The sequence below is a fragment of the Oryx dammah genome, unplaced genomic scaffold (genome assembly GCF_014754425.2).
Source record: "Oryx dammah isolate SB20612 unplaced genomic scaffold, SCBI_Odam_1.1 HiC_scaffold_11222, whole genome shotgun sequence".
In the NCBI taxonomy this organism is placed as follows: Eukaryota; Metazoa; Chordata; class Mammalia; order Artiodactyla; family Bovidae; genus Oryx; species Oryx dammah.
In genome coordinates, this window is record NW_024080615.1 from 144,327 (window position 1) to 171,588 (window position 27,262).

The 27,262-nt window shown below is 36.7% G+C and overlaps 1 protein-coding gene across 1 annotated transcript in view; it reads left to right on the plus strand.

Moving 5' to 3' along the window:
* LOC120861069 (GPI-anchor transamidase) overlaps positions 1 to 27,262 on the plus strand; it is a 145,240-nt gene that overhangs the window by 83,853 nt on the left and 34,125 nt on the right. Inside the window, exon 10 of the mRNA XM_040236739.1 lies at positions 9,695 to 9,779. Coding sequence (XP_040092673.1) covers positions 9,695 to 9,779 — 85 coding nt within the window. The remainder of the gene's footprint in view (positions 1 to 9,694; positions 9,780 to 27,262) is intronic.

Genomic DNA, 27,262 nt, shown 5'->3' on the forward strand with positions numbered 1-27,262 from the left:
ATGGGCGGAGGAGCCTGGTGGGTTACAGTCCACGGGGTCGCAAAGAGTTGGACGTGACTGTGTGACTTCAGTTTCAACTTTCCTTTCATATACATATATATATTATTTATTTACTTTTTTACTGGGCCTTTTCCTCTCTTACAGTTTTATTGAAGTATAATTGGAATAAAACACTGTGTACATGAAAGGCATAATGATTTGACTGACATTATAAAATGTTTACCACAAGTTGAGTGAACATCCATCATCTCTTGATAGAAAGAATAGATGAAGGAAAAAATATTTTTTCTTTGTGATTCGTAGGATTTACTTAAGAAGTTTCATATGTAACATATAGCAGTGTTAATCACATTAATCATGTTGTACATTACACCTCTAGTACTTTTTCTTATAACTGGAAGTTTGTATCTTTTGAGCACCTTTATCTAGTTCCCTCACTCTCCACCTCCAGCCTCTTGTAACCATAGACCTGATCACTTTTCTCTATGAGTTTAAGTATAATTGACCTAAAAATTATGTTACTTCCTGGTGTACAATATAGTGATTTATATTTCTGTACATTACAAAATGATAATGTTGATTAGTTTATTTACCATCTGTCCTTATACGAAGATATTATGTTGTTATTGACTATATTCTCCATACTATATTTAATCCCTGTAACATTTATTTTGTAACTAGAAATTTGTACCACTAAATCTCCCTCACCTGTTTCACTCATCCCCCAACCTCCTCCCCTCTGGCAACCCCTTATTTGTTCTCTCTATCTGTGACTTTGTTTCTGTTTTGTTATGTGTATTTATTTATTTATTTTAATTAAAGTCTACTTGTCAGTGAAATCATGCAGTATTTGTTTTTCTCTGTCCAGCTTCTTTTCTTAGCATAATACCCTCCAGGTTCAATTGTGGCAAATGGCAAGATTTTATTCTCTTTTATGGTTGAGTAATATTCCATATTCAGTCGAACACAACTGAAGTGACTTAGTGCCATACTCTGCTGTATTTATACCGCATCTTCTTTGTCCATTCATCTATGGATGGACACTGAGGTTGTTTCCATATCTTGGCTATTGTAAATAATGCTGTAGTGAACACAGAGATGCATATATCTTTTCAAATTGGTCTTTTTATTTATTTTTGGTAAATACCCAGAAGTGGAATTGCTGGGTTGTATGGTAGTTCTATTTTCAGGTTTTTTGTTTTTTTTTTGAGGAACCTCCATACAGTTTTTCATAGTGGCTGTACCAATTTACATTTCCACCAACAGTGCACGAGAGTTCTCTTTACATGCTGGCTAGTACTTGTCATTTGTTGTCTTCTTAAAATGGGCATCTTGACAGGTATGAGGTGATATCTCACTGTGGTTTTGATTTGCATTTTCCTGATGATTAGTGATGTTGAACATCTTTTCATATATCTATTGGTTCTCTACATGTCTTTGGGCTTCCCTCGTGGCTCAGTGGTAAAGACTGCCTGCGATGCAGGAGACCTGGGTTCGATCCCTGGGTTGGGAAGATCCCCTGGAGAAGGCCATGACAAGGTACTCTTGCCTAGAGAATGGACAGAGGAGCCTGGCAGGCTGCAGACCATAGGGTCGCACAGAATTGGACACAACAAGCAGCTAAGCTGTATGTTTTCAGAAAAATTTCTGTTCAGGTCCTCTGCCCATTTTTTAATTAGGTTGTTTTTTTTTTGATGTTGAGTTTTATGAGTTGTCTCTTATGTTTTGTATCTATTTGAATGTAGAATATAATTTATTAATGAAACTATAAATGTTCTACATACTTTCATATATACATATATATTTAAGCAAAATAAAATGACTAGAACAACACACATATATAACTCCAGTTATGTGTACCTACTAGATGCAGGCATGCTAAGTTGCTTCAATCACGTCCGATTCTTTGCAACCCGTGGACTGTAGCAGGTTCCTCTGTCCATGGGATTCTCTAGGCAAGCATTACTGGAGTGGGTTGCCATGCCTTTCTCCAGGGGATCTCCCAACCTAGGTGAATGAACCTATGTCTCTAACATCTCTTGGACTGGCAGACAGGTTCCTGAGAATGCTCAGTAATTTTGACAGGATTTCTTCTGACTACTGCTATTTTAAAATTGCCTTTGACTCTACAAAGATTATTCCTTATGAATATACACATTTGCTGGTTTGGAGAACTTCTGCGAAGTCTGCTTACAGCTTCTACCAGATAAGAGGTCTTTCAGTAAGAATTAGAGCTTGGTTTTCCGGGATTTCATTATATTTGCTTTACTAAATTTCTTGGGAGATATTCTTTTTTAACTGGTATGTGGCTTCCCCGGTGGCTCAGAGGGTAAAGCGCCTGCCTGCAATGCGGGATACCCGGGTTTGATCCCTGGGTCAGGAAGTTCCCCTGGAGAAGGAAATGGCAACCCACTCCAGTATTCTTGCCTGGAGAATCCCATGGATGGAAGAGCCTGGTGGGCTACAGTCCATGATCGCAAAGAGTCGGACACGACTGAGCGAGCTGACTTCACTTCATGTGATCTTTTTAAACTGATGTTCTTTTTTAACTGATATGCTACCTCATTGCACGCTGATGGTAAAAAAGATGCATGTCAGCAGTTGGGCCATAAGCTCATGTAACCTTATTTCTCTTGGGAGTTAACTTTCCGTTCCCTACCTCGAATGATGTCTCTTTCCCCAGCTCATTATCTTCTTTGTGCTTCTTTAAAGTAGGTAATAGCCAAAACTATGTTTAGTATCTTTGGTTGCAAGATTGTAATTTGACCGTTAGAAGAATGGTGATGCTGTGAGTGTGGAAAGTGAAAGTGAAAGTGGAGTCGCTCAGTCGTGTCCGACTCTTTGCAACCCTGTGGACTGTGGGCCACCCGGCTCCTGTGTCCATGGGGTTTCCCAGGCAAGAGTACTGGAGTGGGTTGCCATTTCTTTCTCCAAAGGGGGATCTCATTTCAAGGAAGATGCATTAGATTGTTGTGTCATTTCTATATAACCTGTCTTCACAAAAATAATCTTCAGGGACTCTTGGGATGTTTTAGAGTTGTAATAGCATTTTGTGTTTGTCTCTATCGACTGATAAATTTGAGTTGTCTTTTCCCTTAGAGTGTCTTTAAACGTTCAGGAATGTCATATGGCTGCGGGTTTGTCAAGTATATCTTACACAACAATATGTGTTGTCAATTATATGAATGCTTGGGTATTTTTTTAATGCAGTTTAGGAGTGGAAATTTTTCTGTCCTTTTTTCCCCCAGCAGGATTGTGTTAAGAAATTAACTTGATTTCTTTATATACTTTTAGTTTCAAAAAATTCTTTTAGTTACTCATGTTCAAGAAGTAACACTAACTTTGGCTAGCTTCCTGTTTCTGGTGTGTTTAAAGAATTTCTTCCTAATGATTTTAGAGTACCCTACATCATGTGTCTTGAATTATTTATTGATGATCCTAATTTTTAGTTTCTGTCTGGCATAGCACAATGTGTCTGGTTTTCTGTTCTTTTTGTTGAGTGTATTTCTAGTGTTTGAAAAGATGCTTTAGTCTTCTGCCCACAGTAAACTAGGCCATATTATACTTGAATAATCTAATCTCTAAATGGCAATATGGAATAAAACCTCACTTTTTCTGAATTAGAGGTGACTTTATATGTGGGTGCATTAATAGTTTTACAGTGTTATTTTAGGAGTGCTGGATACAATAGAGAAGAAAGATTTTTGAGGGAACTGGGCATCTTGAAAGAGTAAAAAGAACTCAAAAGAAACAAACGTTTGTAAAGACTGACTTCGTGGGTTTCAGAATTTTGCCAGCAGCATTTTATTTACTTTGGCAAAGGATTTGGACAATATTTTAATTGGATTTTGATTTAAGATGATAGCGTCACTTATTGTATCTACAAGTCTTCTGTAGTGTAAGCAAATGCCATTCCTATTATTGTGTGTGTTTTTTTTAAAGAAACAGTAAAGTAAGAAAAGGAATGTTTAGCTTTTTGCATGCAGAAACTACTCTTTTTAAAGTAGATGTCTTAGTGAAGGATCTTGGAAAGAGATAATAGAAAAGTATATCTTAAAAAAAAGAAAAATATATCTTTTTAGGAGGAACTCAAATATTAAATAAAAGGAATAATGAGTAGCTTTAAGAAAGAGAACTTTACTGTTTTGCAAGAGAAAATTCCAGGTTTCCCTTAGAATGGTAGCCATATATAGATTGGAATTAACATTAATAGTTTTCTTAGATCCTGAATTATGCTGTAAACATGGACTACTTGCTAGGGCCCTAGCTACTAAAGATAGGAGATATGGGGTCTAGAAAGTGGGGGTGATTTGACTTAGGTGATAGTATTGGGAAAGCATTAATTCTGAGGAAATGGATAATAGTTTGCAAGGAAGGAGGAGGTGTCCCTTGGAGTCTTGGTAGTGAAGGGAAACAAAAAAGCAACTACACATAGGGGTCCAAAGGAGATGAGAGGGGAAAAAAGAAAAAAAGGACAAATTCTGTTCTCACCACTACTGCAAAAAGTACCATTTATTTAAAAGTCTACACTTTATTGTAGCCACAGAGGAGGGTGCTGTTGAATGAAGAGAAACCTAATAAGCCAACTTATCTCCTTTCTTCCCCCATCACAAGATAGCTTACTGTATTGTTGCATCTAAAAAAACAATGCAGATACTTTTCAGTAAAAAAAGAAGACAACATCCATACAGAGTTACTATAAGAAAGCACAGAACTAAAACCAAATCTTCTAAACATGCTCACTACACAGAGAAGGAAAGGAAAAATAAAGAAAAGAAAGGCACAAAAAGGAAAACTAAGATAAAAGTCAAAGTGTTAGTTGCTCAGTTGTGTCCAACTTGTTGCGATCCTATGGACTGTAGCCCTCCAGGTTCCTCTGTCCATGGAATTTTCCAGGCAAGAATACTGGAGTGGGTAGCCATTCCCTTCTCCAGGGGATCTTTCCAACCCAAGGATTAAACTGAGGTCTCCCACGTTGCAGGTAGATTCTTACCGTGTGAGCCACCAGGGAAGCCAAGACACAATACTCAAATGTAAATAACTTACATTACACAAGCAATTGCATTATGAGAGAACACCATGAATCAGACACTTCAAAACTCGCAATTGAAATGGACACTGAATAGGAAGATGTATGAAATAGGAGCTGACTGAAGTCTGGAAAAGAAATCAACAAAAAAAGACAAAAATCATTCCAGAAATGAAAAGTAAATTACAAGGTACCCAAGGTAAGATAGCTATTACCAAAAGTTTAGTAAGAGACATAAAGACCAGAAGTGAAAAAATTCATGAAAGTGAAATTGAAATAAGACAGATAAAAGGATCAGAGATAAAGAGAGAAGATCCAGTATATTTAGATCAAGAAATTGAACTAGAAAAATAAATGGGAAATGAACAGAAATAATATTTAAAATTATAATTAAACAAACTTTTCTAAAACAGAAGGAGACTTGCATTTCCATCTTAAAAGGGCCCTCAGGTGCCTGGGAGAATTGATTGATCTAGAACTCTTAGCTATGTCCTATATATTAGTATTAGACTTTAAAAGAAAAGAAAAAGACCACCTGAGCCTTCAAGCCAAAAAAAAAGTTTTATTTTTTAAATAAATTAAAAATGAGTAATTAAAATAGAAATAAAATCAGTTTGATATCACACCTTTAGCAACATACATAGCAAGAAAATGATGGACATTTTCAAGAAATTCAAAATGAGTAATTTGTTGTGGGATTGAATAAGTAAAAAGCTCAAAATCCATAGTGATACCCAAGATTACTTGGGAATTGCACTTTGAGTGACTTTTTTATTTTTTTTATTTATTTTTTTACTTTTTTTTTTGGTAAGGTTTATTTATTTATTTTTTTATTTTTTTAAATTTATTTATTTATTTTTAATTTTTACTTTACAATTCTGTATTGGTTTTGGCATAGATTGGCATGAATCCACCACAGGTGTACATGCGTTCCCAAACATGAACCCCCCTCCCACCCTCCTCCCCACAACATCTCTCTGGGTTATCCCCGCGCGTCAGTCCCAAGCGTGTCATATCCTGCATCAGACATAGACTGGCATTTCGATTCTTACATGTTATTATACATGTTTCAATGCCATTCTCTCAGTTATTAAGAAAAATTTCAAGGGTATTCCGTAATGGTTAGGACTCTGCTTTCACTGCCAGGGTCAGAGGCATGGTGTGATCCCTGGTTGGGGAACTAAGATCCTGAAAGCTGTGCAGCCAGGCAAAAGAAAGAAAAAGAAAATTTTCAAACCTACCACTGGTTGATAAATGCTCAAGTGTTTAGATGAGACCTATCATGAGATCTGTAAATTTAAAATGGTTCAGAAAAAATAAAATGAGGAAAAAGAAGTTGAAATTTTTTGCAACAGCTACTTGTCATTTTTGAAAATGTTAAAATGAATTGTTAATATTAGATTTCTAATATTTTTGTATCTTTTATATTGATTGAGAGACATTTTATGAGTAAAATGAATTCCAATTTACATGTCGTTACTTTGTGTTTATAGAAGAATTTTTCATATTTCTACTTACTCTTAGAATTACTTCAGTGATCTCATCTACACTAATTCTTTCCCCAGCAGATATTTATTGAAACTTCTGGTGCCTTAATCAAGGCAATAGCACCAAACTCTACTGAGTAGTCATTGTATTCTTTCCTATCACAGACATACAGTAAAAAAAAAACAACCCACAAACATTCCAGTTTCACTTAGAAATATCCTTAATGAGGAAGAAAAATTTTTAAATGAATTATTTATCTTTTTATTGTTGAGTTGTAATATAGTTTTGATACCAATATTTTTTCAGATGTATCAGTTCAGTTCAGTTGCTCAGTTGTGTCCGACTCTTTGTGACCCCATGGACTGCAGCACCCCAGGCCTCTGTCCATTACCAACTCCCGGAGTTTACCCAAACTCATATCCATTGAGTCGGTGATGCTATCCAACCATCTCATCCTCTGTCGTCCCCTTCTCCTCCTGCCTTCACTCTTTCCCAGCATCAGGGTCTTTTCAAATGAGTCAGTTCTTCATATCAGATGGCCAAAGTAATGGAGTTTCAGCTTCAACATCAGTCTTCCAATGAACACTCAGGACTGATCTCCTTTAGGATGGACTGGTTGGAGCTCCTTGCAGTCCAAGGGACTCTCAAGAGTTTTCTCCAACACCACAGTTCAAAAACATCAATTCTTTGGTGCTCGGCTTCCTTGCAGTCCAAGGGACTCTCAAGAATCTTCTCCAACACCACAGTTCAAAAACATCAATTCTTTGGTGCTCGGCTTTCTTTATAGTCCAACTCTCAAATCCATACATGACCACTGGAAAAACTATAGCCTTGACTAGATGGACCTTTGTTGATAAAGTAATGTCTCTCCTTTTTAATATGCTCTCTAGGTTGGTCATAACTTTCCTTCCAAGGGATGTCTTTTAATTTCATGGCTGCAGTCACCATCTGCAGTGGTTTTAGAGCCCCCCAAAATAAAGTCTGACACTGTTTCCATTGTTTCCTCATCTATTTCTCATGAAGTGATGGGACCAGATGCCATGATGTTTGTTTTCTGAATGTTGAGCTTTAAGCCAACTTTGTCACTCTCCTCTTTCACTTTCGTCAAGAGGCTCTTTAGTTCCTCTTCACTTTCTGCCATAAGGGTGGTGTCATCTGCATATCTGAGATTTTGATATTTCTCCTGGTAATCTTGATTCCAGCTTTTGCTTCTTCCAGCCCAGCGTTTCTCATGATGTACTCTGCATAGAAGTTAAATAAGCAGGGTGACAATATACAGCCTTGACATACTCCTTTTCCTATTTGGAACCAGTCTGTTGTTCCATGTCCAGTTCTCACTGTTGCTTCCTGACCTGCATACAGATTTCTCAAGAGGCATGTCAGGTGGTCTGGTATTCCCAGATGTATGATTTGCAAAAATTTTCCTCCATTCTTTGGGGTTTTCACTTTGTTGGTAGTGTATTTTGAAGCACAAAAATTTTAAATTGGATATTATTTAATCTATTTTCCTTTTGTTGCTTGGTATGTTTTGCATATCTAAAAATATAAGTAGAGTTTTAAAAGGTGGCACGTTGTGAAATGTTTAAAAATAATGTGGGTTATTTTTGGTCAATGAATATTTATTTTATTTTTAATTGTATACTCTAATAATTTGTGAGGGCTGCCATAACAAAGTACCACAGACTGAGTGCTTAAGCAACAGAAATTTATTTCCTTACAGTTCTGCAAGCTGGAAGTCCAAGATCAAGGTGTTGACAGGATTGTTTTCTTATAAAGCCTCTCTTGTTGATTTTAGATAGTTAAATCTTCCCCTGGTATCTTCATGAGGTCTTTGTCTTTATCTGTGTCCACCTCCAGAACTTTTTTCATCTTTTAATACTGGAATTCTGCCCATTAAATAGTAATTCCCCCTTCTCTTTTGCTTCTGGAAACCACCCTTCTATTTTCTGTCTCTGTAAAGCAATCTTTTAAGACAGTTTTTTTTATCAATAGTGAGAGTCTTCAAAGTTCCTCCAATTAATTATATTTATGCTAATCTGCAAAGTATATATAAATTTTACCTATCTAAGAGGTCTTTTAAACTCTTATGTACAAAATTTTGTCCTTATTTGTATATTTGCCTTTTTATTGGGAGAGATTCCAGATTTCTCATCATCAGATTTCTTAACTAGAGATTTATACTAGTTTTCTTTATTTTTCAAAGTAATTTGAAGTTTCAGTTTTTAAATTTAAGTTGATAAGGTGATGTTTACTTTACAGGAATAAAAGGTAATTGAAAGTTTAAATGTGTTTCAGTGTTACTGTTTTGAAATCTAATGTTTATTTGCTATTTTGTAAATGTTGATACTTTTTTAAGAACTTTTTTTGGTAGTTTTCTTCATTTGGGGAGATTTTATTCTTACTCTGCACTTTATTCTTTTATACCATCAGGTATGTGTTGTGTCAATTCTGCATCTCATTGAAATATAAGTATGAAAATATTTTCCATATAGAATAACCTCTCAGAGAGTTATTATTGTCTTTATTTTATTCATATATTCATTCAGCAAATGTTTATTGAGTCTTCATTATATGGTAAACAGTGGCTATACAAAGAAGAATAAGACATGAATTTTGTCTTCAAGGTGGTAAAAAAAAAGCACCTAAGTAGATCTAAATAAATTACTATATTTGAAAGAAGAGTAAACAAAAAGGGAGCTTTGATTGGTCCAAATAGGAAACAGAATGAGGAAATTAGAGTCATGGGAATACAAGGCCCACTGGCAGGGGACCAGTAGATGGGCATGGCTGAAACTGTTGATTCAGATGTAGAGGAGGAGTTGCTGATGAGGCTTGAATAGTTGGAGCCAGATTTTGAAGACCTTTAAAAGCATATGCAGTGAACATGGAGTTCTTAAACGTTTTTAAGTCTCAGAGTGAAAGACAGGATGAGGCTATTATGTGATGTTAAGTAGTCTTATTAAATAGTAATTTTATGCAATCTGAATATATATATAGTTGTATAATTTAAAAATTATCCTTAGATTATTTTTCATAGATTATTGACAAATACTGCTTATTTTACAATATCAGATATATATATATCTTTAATATAGTTCATATTTGATATGTTTAAGTATTTGCCATATTTACAAAAATATAGCTTTAGCTTTGTGTTTTTAAATTTCTTTTTTCCAGCTATAAGAAAGACCAGATGGTTGAGGAACTAATGGAACCTCTGAAATACGCTGAACAACTTCCTGTCGCTCAGATAATACACCAGGTTTGCTTTCCATTTTTATTCTTTTGAAAGAAACAAGATTTTTAATCTCTGAAAAGTAATTGCTTTTGTTAGGTTTTTCAGAATCAATGTGCTATAGCTGAAAGGCATTCCAGGCTGTCTAGCCCTATTTAGACTCCACCTCTTGCAGTTGGAAATCTCATTCAAAGTGCAATATTAAAAAGCTACTTGCTGTTTAACAGTAGAATTCTTGCTTATATAAAATACAGGGTAGAATCAGAATTATCTTTTGTGCATTACTTAACAACAAGACTTAATTTCAGAGAACTTTCATTTGAACCATTGTGTATGGTACTTGTTAATGACAAAGAAAATGCTGAAAAATATCATTTGGTATAATTTCTTTGAGTTGCTAAAATGAGAAAGAAATCTTTCCCTACTTCTTCCACCCCACCCCATTATCAACTCTTGTAAAGTGTAATTCTAAATGTCATGTGGGTAATTTTTTCATTTCCAATTATAATGACTCTATCATCCCTTCTACATTAACTGTAATCTTAGAAAAGGCAATGTGGTAAGTTTTTAAACTTTGAAATTGTACTGTAATTCTGACAGCATATAAAGTCCACCCTGCTGGGCCAGAATCTAAGAATTTTAAAAGTGGTTTGTTGATGAGAGTTATGGCCTATAGACCTACCATATTTATCAGAGGCTATAGATTATAGGAAATATCAAAAGCCCTTAAACATCAGAATGTCAGAATATTCACAAATGTTAATTACGATTGAGTCTTTTTTCCATATGTCTTTGCCAATCAAAAGAATTTTTATTTAGGAGATACAGATTGATTATAAGTACCAGGTTGAGCTTATTAAAAGAAACAGGCTTTTACTTTAAAATGTTGGCTATATAGATCTTTTCATGGATGTTAAAATTGAATATTAAAATTCTATGAGAAATTACAAAAAGTGGTCTAAAATTTGCCCACAGTCTATCTGTGGTTGGTAATCAGGTCCAGTTATATGTCAGGAATTCCCTGGTGTTGTCAGAGCTTAAATGACCTAACAGCCTGCGAATGTCACATTTAAAATTCTGTCTTCATGCCTGACTCTCAGCATAAATGAATTTAACAGCAGAGCAGGCAGCAAGTCAATATGTTCTTAACAGTAAGAATGAGCAATGAAACAGTCTATGGTTTGTTTAGAATAGGTAAATAGAATCTGCCCACAACACTTCACCTAGAATAAAATCTAAAACAGGAAATAAGAGTTAACCTGTAAGATGGTTGACCAGATGAAATGTCAGTCATATTTTTATAGCTTGAAAGAACCAATAAACTGCCGTTATATACACTGTGTGAATTCAAAGATGAAAAACTTTTACCCTGGTCAAAATTTTTATGATAGTATTCTTGGCATTATAAGAAGCTATCATTAATTTTAACACTGAATTATAAACAATTATAATTGAAATTTTTATAGTACCTGAATTTATAAAATTTTTATTGTACCTGAATTTAGAAAATTTTTATTTTAAGATTCATGATAGGAATTTCTTTTTTTTTATATTGAATAAAATTAATTTTGTTCTCAAGGGGTAATCAGGAAAGATCATTTTTCCTCTTATTTCCCTTTATTGACAGTACTACAAGTTTGAAACTGTTACAGCTGTCTGTCGAGTATGTTGCTAGGAGTTCACTTATAAGTGAATTATTTGAAAGCTATTTTTTCCCCTAAGAGAAAAGTAATGTATATAATAATTAGGTGCATCCAATCCCATAAAACTTCAAAATATGTAATATATCTGTATTATAGTATATATTTAACCTCCACCTATAATAGTGTGTTTTTGTACTGTAAGTGTTTTTCTTCTCATCTTGAGTCATGCTTTAGCTATCTCTGTTTTGGAGTGTGTGTCATTCTTATTTGAAATAACGTTATTTATTCACATATCTTATCCTCTGTGTGCCCAGTCATTTCAATTGTGTCTGACTCTTTGCAACCCCATGGACTGTAGCCCACAGGCTCCTTTGTCTATGGGATTCTTCAGGCAAGATTACTGGAGTAGATTGCAGTTTCCTCCTGCAGGGCATCTTCCTGAACCAGGGACCAAACCCATGTCTCTCGAGTCTCTTATGTCTCCTGCCTTGGTAGGTGGGTTTTTGTTTTGTTTTGTTTTGTTTTACCACTAGTGCCACCATATCTTCTATTTGATCATCTTTCTAGATGTCCTTGATTTCTTGATATTTTTTTTCAGCATCTTATCTTGTGCCATGTTTGCATATGTCTGAATGGATGGAGATGTATGTGTGTGTGTGCGCACGCGCACAATGGTATAGTGAGAGCCAGAGCATCTCTTTTCCCTGTGTGTGTGTGTGTGTGTGTGTGTGTGTGTGTGTGTGCGCGCGCATGCGCAATGGAATAGTGAGAGCCAGAGCACCTCTTTTCCCTACTACTCAGGCATCAGAAGCCAGGGCACAGTTTAGAAAATGAGAGAGGAGGAGCCAGGCACAGGGCTTAACATGAAGAGCAACTCGAGAAATACCAGAGAATGAGAGAGAGGAATGTATTTCAGTCATTTGAGTAATTAATTTCTTGTTTATATTACTTAAATTGTATGTTACAATGAGGAGATAGATAAGATTTCAGTATTGCCATTTTATACTGCCAAATTATTTACTTTTTTTAGGTGTCCTAGCAAACATGATTGCACATCTAGGAAATCCAAGACATTCAAGTTATAAACAGTAGAAGTAAGAAGAGAATCTGGTGAGATAGTCAGATATAAGATGAATAAAACTGGTGCTTCTTTATATTTGCAATAACTACACAAAATGAAATGGGAAAAATGTTCTTTCACAATGAAAGGAACTATAAAATACTTAGGAAGTACATTTGGCAAATAAACTAGAACTTACAGCATAAGAATCATGGAAGCAAACCACGTTTCATAAACAGAAAGTTATACCAAATATTTGGTGGGGCAGGGAACTTAATATCATAAAGTATAATTCTCCCAAATTAGCAGTTCTAATTAGAATAGAAGCAAGTTTTTTTTTAATGTTGGAAAAAAAAAGTGACCACACAGTTCATGTGGAAGAACAAATATCTAATAATAGACAAAGAAGGTATATAAAAGAAGACATAGACTCTTGAATCATATAAATATGTATGGACAAAGGAATAGATAAATAGATTAATGGAATACAATGAAAGGCTGGATTTCAAACATTATTATAATTCAAAGTAAGAAATACATTGTATATACATTGATGTATGTATGTGTTAAAAATTAGAAGTAAAAGTTTTATGAAACATTTACCCTCAGTACATGTGATGCATATTATTTTCTTTGTCTGTTTTTTTTCAGTGTCAAATAAAACTTAACTAAATTGATTTCAAAAGCAAACAGTCCTGATCTGTGGCTTGAAAAAACCCTGAATAGAGAATTCAAAGAAAAAAATTTATGAGATTTGATCATTAAATATATGATTAAGATTATAGTATTTCAATAGGAAAACAGCTTAATTTCAATTTCATACTATATAATATAAAATAAATTTTGTATGAAGACTTAAAGTAAAATAAGATTTTAGAAGAAAGTTTCAGCAACTGCATTTTTAATCTAAAGTAGGAAAGAACTTAATGAACACACAAATGCAAGAGATATGTTTGGCTCCATAAAAATTTAATATTTTATATATCAAAAGATACCACAACATTAAAACACTGTTAGAATCGAAATAAGATCTTTTCAAAGAAGACAGTAGTGAATTGGTTAATATCACAGATATAAGCAGAATTCTTGAAAGTTTATAAAAGACAAAACAACTCAGTAGAAAAAAAAGGCAAAAGAAATGAAAAGCAGATCAGAGAAAAACAAACAGAAATGGCTAGTGAGTGAAAAGAAAGCCTAAAACTCATTAAGGAAGTACAAATTACAAATTAAATAAAATTATTGTATGCCCATCAAATTGGCAGAAATTAAAATTACATGTTGGAAAACAGTCTGGCAGTTTCTCAAAAGGTTAAGTGTAGATTTACCATATGACCCAATGATTCCAGCCTACATATGTAAAAACATGTATCCACACAAAAACCTGTACATGAATGGTCATAGCAATATTATTTATATTAGCTGATAATTGGAAACATCACAGTGTTGATCAACTAATGGACAAATAAAATATATCCATACAGTGGGCCGTTATCCAGTGATTAAAGGGGAATGAAGTACTGATACCTGTACTACATGGGTGATCCTTGAAAACAGTGTGTTAAGTAAAAGTCTATCATAAAAGACCACATGTTGTATGGTCCTGTTTGCGTGAAATGTCTAGAATAGGCAGATCTATTATGGGTTTTCTAGAACGGGGATGAAGTGGGGGAATGAAGAGTGACTTCTAAATGGGTATAGGGATTCTTTTTTTTTGAAGTGGTAAAAATGTTCTAAAGTTGGTGATAAGCACTGCAGTTGTTGTTGTTCAGTCACTAAGTTATGTCCAACTCTTTGTGACCCCATGGACTGCAGCATGCCAGGCTTTGCTGTCCTTCACCATCTCCCAGAGTTTGCTCAAACATACATCCATTAAGTTGATGATGCCATCCAACCATCTCATCCTCTGTCATCCCCTTCTCTTGTTCTCAATCTTTCCTAGGATCAGGGTCTATTCCAATAAGTCAGCTCTTTGTATCAGGTGGCCAAAGTCTTGGAGCTTCAGCTTCAGCATCAGTCCTTCTGATGAATGTTTAGAGCTGATTTCCTTTAGGACTGACTACTTTGATCTTGTTGCACTCGAAGGGACTCTCAAGAGTCTTCTCCAGCACCACAGTTTGAAAGCATCGATCCTTGGTGCTCAGCCTTCTTTATGGTCCAGCTCTCACATCTGTATGTGACTATGGAAAAACCATAGCTTTGACTATACAGACCTTTGTCAGCAAAAAAATGTCTCTACTTTCTAATACGCTGTCTAGGTATGTCATAGCTTTTCATCCAAGGAGCAAGTGTCTTCTAATTTCATGGTTGCAGTCACTGTCTTCACAAATTTTGGAGCCCAAGAAGATAAAATCTGCCACTGTTTCCATTGTTTCTCCATCTATTTGCCATGAAATGATGGAACCGAATGCAAGTTTTTTGAATGTGGAGTTTTAAGCCATCTTTTTTACTCTCCTCTTTTCACCTTCTTCAAGAGGCTCTTTAGTTCCTCATTGCTTTCTGCCATTAGAGTGGTATCAGCTATATATCTGAGGTTGTTATTTCTCCCAGGAATCTTGATTCCATCTTGTGATTTATCCAGCCTGGCATTTCACATGATGTACTCTGCATAGAAGTTAAATAGCAGGGTGACAATTCAGTTCATTCAGTTCAGTTCAGTCACTCAGTCGTGTCCGACTCTTTGCGACCCCATGAATCACAGCACACCAGGCCTCCCTGTCCATCACCAACTCCTGTAGTTCACTCAAACTCATGTCCATTGAGTTACTGATGCCATCCAGTCATCTCATCCTCTGTCGTACCCTTCTCCTCCTGCCCCCAGTGCCTCCCAGCATCAGGGTCTTTTCCAGTGAGTCAACTCTTCGCATGAGGTGGCCAAAATATTGGAGTTTCAGCTTCAGCATCAGTTCCTCCAATGAACACCCAGGACTGATCTCCTTTAGGATGGACTGGTTGGATCTCCTTGCAGTCCAAGGGACTCTCAAGAATCTTCTCCAACACCACAGTTCAAAAGCATCAATTCTTTGGTGCTCAGCTTTCTTCACAGTCCAACTCTCACATCCATACATGACACTAGAAAAACCATAGCCTTGACTAGATGGACCTTTGTTGGCAAAGTAATATCTCTGCTTTTTAATATGCTATCTAGGTTGGCCATAACTTTCCTTCCAAGGAGTAAGCGTCTTTTAATATCATGCTGCAGTCACCATCTGCAGTGATTTTGGAGCCCCCCAAAAATAAAATCTGATACTGTTTCCACTGTTTCCCCATCTATCTGCCATGAAGTGATAGGACCGGATGTCATGATCTTCATTTTCTGAATATTAAGCTTTAAGCCAACTTTTTTGCTCTCCTCTTTTACTTTCATTAAGAGGCTTTTTAGTTCCTCTTCACTTTCTGCCATCAGGGTGATGTCATCTGCATATCTGAGGTTATTGATATTTCTCCTGGCAATCTCAATTCCAGCTTGTGCTTCTTGCAGCCCAGCATTTCCCATGATGTACTCTGCATATAAGTTAAATAAGCAGGGTGACAGTATATAGCCTTGATGTACTCCTTTTCCTATTTGGAACCAGTCTGTTGTTCCATGTCCAGTTCTAACTGTTGCTTCCTGACCTGCATATAGGTTTCTCAAGAGGCAGGTCAGGTGGTCTGGTATTTCCATTTCTTTCAGAATTTTCCAGTTTCTTGTGATCCACACAATCAAAGGCTTTGGCATAGTCAGTAAAGCAGAAATAGATGTTTTTCTGGAACTCTCTTGCTTTTTCGATGATCCAGTAGATGTTGGCGATTTGATCTCTGGTTCCTCTGTCTTTTCTAAAACGAGCTTGAACATCTGGAAGTTCATGTTCATGTTCTGCCGAAGCCTGGCTTGGAGAATTTTGAGCATTACTTTACTAGTGTGTGAGATGAGTGCAATTGTGCGGTAGTTTGAGTATTTTTGGCATTGCCTTTCTTTGGGACTGGAATGAAAACTGACCTTTTCCAGTCCTGTGGCCACTGCTGAGTTTTCCACATTTGCTGGCATATTGAGTGTAGCACTTTCACAGCATCATCTTTGAGGATTTGAAATAACTCAACTCGAATTCCATCACCTCCACTAGCTTTGTTCATAGTGATACTTCCTAAGGCCCACTTGACTTCACATTCCAGGATGTCTGGCTGTAGGTGAGTGATCACACCATCATGATTATCTTGGTCGTGAAGCTCTTTTTGTACAGTTCTTCTGTGTATTCTTTCCACCTGTTCTTAATATCTTATGCTTCTGTTAGGTCCAAAGATGGTATGGACCATCTTTGCATGAAATGAGCCCATCTTTGCATGAAATGTTCCCTTGGTATCTCTAATTTTCTTGAAGAGATCTCTAGTCTTTCCCATTCTGTTGTTTTCCTCTGTTTCTTTGCACTGATTGCTGAGGAAGGCTTTCTTATCTCTCCTTGCTATTCTTTAGAACTCTGCATTCAGATGCTTATATCTTTCCTTTTCTCCTTTGCTTTTCACTTCTCTTTTCACAGCTATTTGTAAGGCCTCCTCAGACAGCCATTTTGTTTTTTTGCATTTCTTTTCCACGGGGATGGTCTTGATCCTTGTCTCCTGTACAATGTCACGAACCTCCGTCCGTAGTTCATCAGGCACTTTGTCTGTCAGATCTAGTCCCTTAAATATATTTCTCACTTTTACTGTATAATCATAAGGGATTTGATTTAGGTCATACCTGAATGGTCTAGTGGTTCTCCCCACTTTCTTCAATTTAATTCTGAATTTGGCAATAAGGTGTTCATGATCTGAGCCACAGTAAGTTCCCTGTCTTTTTTTTGCTGACTGTATAGAGCTTCTCCATCTTTGGCTGCAAAGAATATAATCAGTCTGATTTCGATGTTGACCATCTGGTGATGTCCACGTGTAGAGTCTTCTCTTGTGTTGTTGGAAGAGGGTGTTTGCTTTGACCAGTGCATTCTCTTGGCAAAATTCTATTAGCCTTTGCCCTGCTTCATTCCATACTCCAAGGCCAAATTTGCCTGTTAGTCCAGGTGTTTTTTGACTTCCATACTTTTGTATTCCAGTCCCCTATAATGAAAAGGACATCTTTTTGGGGTGTTAGTTCTAAAAGGTCTTGTAGGTCTTCATAGAACCATTCAACTTCAGCTTCTTCAGTGTTACTGGTTGGGGCATAGGCTTGGATTACCGTGATATTGAATGGTTTGCCTTGGAAACAAACAGAGATCGTTCTGTCGTTTTTGAGATTGCATCCAAGTACTGCATTTCGGACTCTTTTGTTGACCATGATGGCTACTCCATTTCTTCTAAGGGATTCCTGCCTGCAGTAGTAGATATAATGGTCATCTGAGTTAAATTCACCCTTTCCAGTCCATTTTAGTTCGGTGATTCCTAGAATGTTGACATTCACTCTTGCCATCTCCTGTTTAACCACTTCCAATTTGCCTTGATTCATGGTCCTAACATTCCAGGTTCCTATGCAATATTGCTGTTTACAGCATCAGACCTTGCTTCTGTCACCAGTCACATTCACAACTGGGTATTGTTTTTGCTTTGGCTCCATCCCTTCATTCTTTCTGGAGTTATTTCTCCACTGATCTCCAGTAGCATATTGGGCACCTACCACCCCGGGAAGTTCCCCTTTCAGTATCCTGTTATTTTGCCTTTTCATACTGTTCATGGCAAGAATACTGAAGTGGTTTGCCATTCCCTTCTCCAGTGGAGCACATTCTGTCAGACCTCTCCACCATGACCCTCCCATCTTGGGTGGCCCCACATGGCATCGCTTAGTTTCACTGAGTTAGACAAGGCTGTAGTCTGTGTGATAAGATTGGCTAGTTTTCTGTGATTACGGTTTCAGTGTGTCTGCCTTCTGATGCCCTCTCGCAACACCTACCGTCTTACTTGGGTTTCTCTTACCTTGGACGTGGGGTATCTCTTCACGGCTGCTCCAGAAAAGTGCAGCCGCTGCTCCTTACCTTGGACGAGGGGTGTCGCCTCACTGGCCGCCCCTTCTGACCTTGAACATGGAGTAGCTCTTCTCAGCCCTCCTTTGCCCACACAGCTGCCACTCCTTGCACGTGGGGACAGTATATAGCATTGATATACTCCTTTCCAGATTTTGTACCAGCTTATTGTTCCATGTCCAGTTCTGTTGCTTCTTGACCTGCATACAGGTTTCTCAGGAGGCCGGTAAGGTGGTCTGGTATTCCCATCTCTTTAAGAATTTCCCACAGTTTGGTGTGATCTCCACCAATGGCACCCCACTCCAGTACTCTTGCCTGGAAAATCTCATGGATGGAGGCGCCTGGAGGGCTGCAGTCCATGGGGTCACTGAGGGTTGGACACGACTGAGCGACTTCACTTTCATTTTTCTCTTTCATGCTTTGGAGAAGGAAATGGCAACCCACTCCAGTGTTCTTCCTGGGGAATCCCAGGGATGGGGGAGCCTGTTGGGCTGCCGTCTATGGAGTTTCACAGAGTCGGACACGACTGAAGTGACTTAGCAGCACAGTCAAAGCTTTAGCCTAGTCAGTGAAGCAGAAGTAGATGTTTTTCTGGAATTTTCATTCTTTTTCTATGATCCAACAGGTGTTGCAATTTGACCTCTGTTTCCTTTGCCTTTTCTAAATCCAGCTTGTACATCTAGAAGTTTTTGGTTCATGAACTGTTGAAGCCTAGCTGGAAGGATTTTGAGCATTACTGTGGTGGCATGTGAAATGAGTGCCGTTGTATGGTAGTTTAAACATTCTTTGGCATTGCAGAGCTCTGTGAATATACCAAAACCATTGCATCTCAGTGCATTGATATTTGCAGCAGTCTTGCTTTTGGCCACAACAAATTGGAAATGATGTGAATGCCCCTCAGCATAGTTGCTTTACAGTGTGGATGATTTTCAGAAGTCACAGTCAGTAGAGCAAATACATGTTTTCTGTATTTTCTTATTATTGGATTTATTTTTTTTATCAACTAACCTCTTATCCCTCCTCTTCTTTCAGCCTAATGGTAGAAAATTTAGTCACTCTCACCTAGAGTTTTCTTCATTTTCCACTCCTTCCTGGTATGATGGAATCACAGCTTATTAATAGTGGGTAGTGACATGGCTTCATGGTACTGGGAGATTCAAGGTGTTCCTTCCCTGAGATATACTGTTATATTGTATAGGTTTGGATTGGTATCTGTCTTTTCTGATAGCCGCCGAGTCAGCCATGTGCACAGTACATCTGTTAGTGCTTTATATATCGTCTCTCCATGTTGTTGTATAGCTCTGGCAGTGTTAGAGGAAGAGAACAGAGTAGATGTTGTCATTCCTTTCTATTCCTTTCCTCTGTTCTCTATCCTCTTTTGACTTCCTCACTTCTTTTTGCCCCTTTTCCCCATCTTCCTCTATTTCGTTCTTGTAAGCTGAAGTTATTTGAATTCTTCCCAGATGTTGTTGAGTGTTGTTAGTATTTTCATTGGAAACTGAATTAAGTGTAGTGTCTGATACATAGTAGACACTGGACATAGTAAACACTGGATAAGGATGGGGACCTTTGTTGAATTTAGGAGTCTTTGACATGCTGACTAAGAAGAAATGTAAGTGAAGAGTTTTCTAAAGGTCACAAAAAGAGTTTACTGCAGACTATTTATGACACTTGGGTTCCTTTCATGACCAACAGTGGTAGTATTTATTTAATGTTTCTGAGTAGGTAGGCAAATTTTAGGTTTCATTATATTAACAATTCAGACAGTCTAGTGGTCTTGCAACAACAGCAAGAAAACCATAAGTTGCATGGGGTAGTGTAAATTGCAAATACTGATGAAAGGAGCATTATTTTATGTGAAAATACAACTAATCCTCTTAAAGATTTATAAAGTTAGGACATAAAATATTATGAAAAATAGAAAAACACATACAAAAGAAAGTGGTTTGGTTAACCTTGCATGCTTATGTTGATAATTTTTCTTTTAGGGAGGTTATTTTTTCTTTTAATCTGTTTACTAGGAATACAGGTACAGAACTATCTCACTGAGACACATATGGAGAGATGTGGATGACTTTCCCATATAAGTAATTTTACATTTATTTCAGAGATGTTAATTTTAAAATTAAACCACTTAAAAAATAGCTTAAATTTACTATTAAGATTTGAAATATGTGACTGTACTTTGGTACTTTTGTGGAAAGTTTGTATTTTTTGTTCTTTGTGAAAAGAATTGCATACAGATGGGTTAGAAAACATTTCTTTCTTTCCTGGTTTTAATTGGTAGGTTCATGTTACTTTAACTTGTAAACATAAAAAATAGATTAGCACCATGTAGAGTTTATTGAATAATAAAATAGTAACAACTAGGGATAAAAAAAAACAGACACAAGTTTTGGAAAAATTAATATATAGTTAAGAGTAGTATAAGCTAGAATCAAAATTGCCAGAAGAAAAATTAGTGACTTCAGATATGCAGATGACACCAGCATTATGGCAGAAAGCAAAGAGGAACTAAAGAGCCTCTTGATGAAAGTCAAAGAGAAGAGTAAAAAAGCTGGCTTAAAACTCAGTATTCAAAAAACTAAGATTGTGGCATCCAGTTCCATCACTTCATGGCAAATAGATGGGGAAATCATAGAAAAAGTAAAAGTTTTATTTTCTTGGGCTCCAAAATCACTGCAGATGGTGACCACAGCTGTGAAATTAAAAGACGCTTTCTCCTTGGAAGGAAAGCTCTGACCAATCTAGACAGCATATTCAAAAGCAGAGACATTACTTTGCCAACAAAGGTCCGTCTAGTCAAAGCTATGGTTTTTCTGTAGTCATGTATGGATGTAAGAGTTGGATAAAGAAAGCTGAGCGCCAAAGAATTGATGCTTTTGAACTGTGGTGTTGGAGAAGAGTCTTGAGAGTCCCTTGGACAACAAGGGGATCAAACCAGTCAATCCTAAAGGATACCAGCCCTCGATATTCATTGGAAGGACTGATGCTGGAGCTGAAGCTCTAATACTTTGGCCGCCTGAGGCAAAGAACTGACTCATGTGAAAAGACCATGATGCTGGGAAAGATTGAAGGCAGGAGGAAAAGGGGATGACAAAGGATCTGGTTAGATGGCATCACTGACTTGATGGACATGAGTTTGAGCCAACTCCAGGAGTTGGTAATGGACAGGGAAGCCTCACATGCTGCAGTCCATGGGGTCACAAAGAGCTGGACACGACTGAGCGACTGAACTGAACTGAACTGAACTAGGAGTAGTATATCAATCTCAAACACAATTGTTACTAATATTCCTTTTTTAAAAAAAGTGATATAGTTTAGAAATGTACTGGAAAAATGAAAAGATCAGTAATGAATGTATAATTCACCATAACACGTTTTCTTTAGTATCATCTACTTAGGTATGTGTTTTATGTTTTGAAAATTTGTGTCAAGAATCAATTTTAGTTAGCTCTGCCAGATATTAAAATATTTAGGCTTGTACTATTTAGATATACAAAGTGGTACTGATAAAACAATGTAGGTAAGTCCTAAGTGCAGAATAGATCTGAGCAGAGTAGATAATATAAATCACTTAGCTAGCCTAGAAACCCCACTATGCATTTGGATTATATAAATGATAAAGATGACACCACAAATCAGTGAGAAAATAGAGGATTATTCAGTAAATGATGCTGGGACAGTTACGTCTTTGGGAGGGGCAGCAGAGACTAGATTCTTGATTTATAACTTGTGGAAAAAAGTAGATGCTAATTGGATTATAGATCAATGCAAAAAATGGGACCAGTCAAAACTACTACTACTAAGTCACTTCAGTCGTGTCCGACACTGTGCGACCCCATAGACGGCAGCCCACCAGGCTCCCCCATCCCTGGGATTCTCCAGGCAAGAACACTGGAGTGGGTTGCCATTTCCTTCTCCAGTCAAAACTACATATTGGTAAATATTGGTAAGGAATTTACAAGTGAAAATCATGGCAAAAGCTTTAAGGAAAATCAATATATTTGACTTTGTAAAAATATAAAATTTATGCACATCAAAACAAAAAGGCAAATATCAAAGTGGAAAACTATTTCCCTCACAGAATTGACATCTTTATATATAAAGAGCTTTTACAAAGAGATAACAAACCTAACACTCCAATGGAAAAGGAGCAAAGAACTTCAGACAGACCTCATACATACAGACAGACCTGAAATAAAAATAGCTAATAAGCTGATGAAAACATTAATATATGATATAAGAATTATTCATTTCAACCTTAAAAATTAAAAAAAATTCCCATTTAAATATCTCTTACATTAGCAAAACTATGAAAAGTAGTAATACTCAGTAACAACAAAGCACATAAACTATTGGAGAAGAGTGTTAATTGGTAGGGACAGTGTGGTAATTTTTACCAAAATTTATAAATTATGTTTATGAGCTATTTAAACATGGCTGATTGAACAATGTCTACTTTCCTTCCTGAAAAACCCTACTCAAATGACAGTAAATATATAAAAATATATAAATACTGTAAAACAAAGAAAATGGAGGAGTAGAAAATAGCAGATGAGAGGCACCAAAATTGGAAGAAGAAAAGAAGAAAATTAGTTGAATAAATGGTAATCAGCTTAGTGGAGTAGACAAGCTACACCCTAATTTCCATCATGAGGGAGATCTCTGAGAACAAGCCATTTGTATTGTAGAACTTGGGAAAGCAGACACCAGACACCTCAAAGGTTGTGTGCAAAGAGAAACTCCCTGTGTCCTTCTCCTGTTTAATTTACAAAACACTGGTGTCAGGCTTAGATTCTATCAGGCAGAAGACTGGAGAGTTCTTCCCTGAAGATGCTAGCCTAATATAAAAAAAATGGTGTATTGTGACATTTGCAGGACCCCAGTTTAATAACCCAGTCCCAGTCTGTTCACCTCATTGGTAAGCCCCATGGTTAGTAAGTGCTGTTAATGCATAAAGTCTTATGATCAGTGTATTTTATTTCCTCACTCTTGAGATACAACCAAGGATCATTAAACTTTTGGAGAATTCTTTATTATGGAAGACAAAGCTCAAAATAAGCAAATGGATAAAGGGAACTTAGCAAATATAGACAAAGCCAGGAATAGGAGAAAATAGTACTAACAGCAACCACTACTACCACTACCATTTCAGAAAGCAATGAGAAGGTATTTTATTTAGGAAGCAGGGTACTGTACACAAAAAGGAATATGCAGAAAACAAGGTCTTAAGAGCTCTTAGAAATTAAAACTATATGACTAGAAATAAAAATTTCAGTAGAAAATTTTGAATGCAAAGTTGAGGAATCTCTTAAGAGACAGAACAAAAAGAGAAGGAAAATCAGAGATAAAGGATGAGAAAATTCAAGGAATTACACTGTAGACAATTCTGTATGAGTCTCACATTTCTGTATATCTTACGAGCAGAAGCACTGACAGGCTTTTTAAAAATTATTTATTTTTATTTATTTGTTTATGGCTGTGCTGGGTCTACTTTGCTGCACATGGGCTTTCTCTGGTTGCACTGAGCAGGGGCTACTCTTTGTTGGGTTGCACAGTCTTCTCATTGTGGTGGCTTCTCTACTTGTGGAGCACAGTAGTAGCTGTGGTGCATGGGCTCAGTAGTTGCATCTCGTGGGCTCTAGAGCAAGGGCTCGGGGGTTGTGGTGCGTGGGCTTAATTACTCCATGGCTTACAGAATCTTCCCAGACTGGGATTGAACCTGTGTTCCTGTTCCCTGCATTGGCAGGTGGATTCTTAACCACTAGACCACCAGGGAAGTCCCATACTGAAAAGCTTTTACTCTAGATTATTTTGGCAAAGATGTTTTGTCTTGTGAACAGTATTGGAAGATAGTGACTCATTTAGATTTATTTGCTAAGACTTGGGATTTTCTAGGTTGGGGATTCATTGTCTGTTACATAAACCTACTGTGTGGATAGTAATTACCAAGGTCTGCCACTGCATTGTCCCCATGGGACTTGGGGACAGAAAGAACTGGCACACATGTGAAACTCATGTAGCTTATGAGTAATAAAGTACTTTGTCTCTGATTTAGGAGTCTAATGTCTTCTACCAGTAACCATGAAAGTGTTCTAGGCCAGCTTGTTATCTTGAAAGCAGGGTAAAATTTCAGAACCTTCACAGTTTCATACAATAATTTGTGACATCCAACATGTGACTAATGAAAAGTATTGGAAGAAGAAGACAGAAAGAAAAAACAAAGGGGAAGCTATATTAAAGAAATAATGCAAGAATATGTTTCCAGAACTCAGGAGTTTGCTAAGAAACAAATAGACCCCATCCAAGGAACATTAGTTTGAAATTTGAGAACAATAAAAAATAAAAAGAAGGCCCTAAAAACTTCCAGAATGAAAAAAAAAAAAAAAGAGGGGCCACGATCAAAAGAATAAACATCTTTTGACCACAGTCAGAAGAATTAGAGGAAGGAGAATTGGAAATGAAGTAGTAACGTCACCGTTATTTTTTTGTTATAAAGCTCATGTTGCTCGCTAGTCTCTAAAAGAATGTTCAGGCAGTGATTCACTGCTGCTGCTGCTGCTGCTAAGTCGCTTCAGTCGTGTCCAACTCTGTGGGACCCCATAGACAGCAGCCCACCAGGCTCCCTCGTCCCTGGGATTCTCCAGGCAAGAACACTGGAGTGGGTCGCCATTTCCTTCCCCAATGCATGAAAGTGAAAAGTGAGTGAAGTCGCTCAGCCATGTCCAACTCTTAGCGACCCCATGGACTGCAGCCTACTAGGCTCCTCCATCCATGGGATTTTCCAGGCAAGAGTACTGGAGTAGGGTGTCATTGCCTTCTCTGAGTCTTTACTAGATACAAAAATTTACTAAAGATAAAAATTAAAATAAAAAAAGCCAATGAAACCATGTTATTACTTTGAAAAGACAGACAAATTTGGTAACACAGTTAAACTAAGATGATAAAAGAAGAAAATTATCAAAATCAAGAATGAAGAGGGGGCATCACTAGAACCCTTTTAGAAATCAAAAGAATTATAAGTAAAGGTTTTAAAGACCTTTTTCCAACAAATTTTAGACAACTTAGATGAAATAGACAAATCCTAAAAAAAATCAAATATTAAAACTGGTCCAAAAATAAGTAGAAAAGCTAAATAGATTTTCAAGATAGGCAATTGAATTTATAAATTAAAATTTTACCATGAAGAAAAGTATGGACTCTGATGGCATGGTTGGTGAATTCTGTCAAACATTTTAAGTAAAAAATGGTATACAGTCACAGAAAATTGAGGAGAAGAAAACACTTCCTAACTTATTTTATGAGGTTAGTGTTGTTGTTCAGTTGCTAAGTCATGTCCAACTCTTTGTGACCAATGGACTGTAACACGACAGGCTTCCCTGTACTTCATCATCTCCCAGAGTTTACTCAAATTCATGTCCATTGAGTTGGTGACACTGCTTAACCATTTCATCCTCTGCTACCCTCTTATCCTTTTGCCTTCAATCTTTCTAGCATCAGGGTTTTTTCCATTAAGTCAGCTCTTCACATCAGGTGGCGCAGTCCAAGGGACTCTCGAGAATCCAACACCACAATTCGAAAGCATCAATGAGGTTAGTGTACCCTGATACCAAATACATCACAAGAGAAGAAAATCACAGATCAATATCTCTCATGAAGGCAGACACACAAAACCATAACAGTGTTGGCAGAGGAACAAGAGACAACTTGTATACAATCAAATGTCTAGTCTATGGCAAAGCCAAGATTTGAACCTGGACATTTTGGCACTGCAGGCTTTCGTAGTGGTGAGTACCCTGTGCTATGAAAGCAGCAAAGATATGGTGTGAATTCTGTAAGTATGAACTGAATTTTAAACCTCCAGTGAATCTGTTCTTGGTCCTGATGATTATTGTCCTCACTTGTGAAATTAAATTTATCTTGCTGTCTCAGCTTGTTTCTATATTAAACAAGCATAAATATGCATGATTTAAACATCTTGATTAGACATCTTTTAGTAGATACTTTCCTGGAATTTAAGATATGTGAGAGATTCATTCTGGGAATCAACATCATGAAACAATTTTATCTTTATTAATTCAAGACCCTTTACAAAGGCAAAGGCTATGTGTAAACAAAGGCACAAACCTGTGTGTTGTTTAAAAAAATTTAACTTTCTCATATTTTGTCTTGACAGAGATATATTATCCAGTTTTCCCCACTGTGTTCTTATCCATATTCCAGGCTTTCTCTGGATCCCACTGTTTCAGTTATAAGGCTTCTTATAAATCCTTTAATATTATAATAAGATTAGTAGATTGCAAAATCTATATTTTTTAATGCATCTCTGCAGGGTACATAATGATGATATGGTGTAACCCATTTTCTTTCATTCAGACAAGCTACCCCAAAGATTACTATAGAGCTATATATATATCCATTGAAAATTCAGTTTACTGGGAAGAAATACTGCAATGTGTCCTAATAGGCCTTGGCTTATAACATGGAAGGCTGTTTTGCAAAATTTTGTTTCATCTATGCTTTGTTGTTCCTTTTAAATCCTAGAGGTAATTTTTTTTTTCTAGTACAACCAATCCATATAGTTTCCTGGTATGTCCATTGTTGTGGTTTGTGGGTACTCTTGGCATTTGAGTGAGACTGTTCTTTCATTGTACAAGACTGGACTGTGTATCACAGAGTTGTTGGCATCCCTGGTCTTTCCAAACACTGGTTTCCGTGAGTACTTCTCACTCATTGTGATACCAAACAATGTACTCGCCTTTTCTGAACTCCTCCCATCCCATGGAGGGTAATACTGCCTCATGTTGAATACCACTGCAGGTAATTATTTGCAGTATTTGCCAG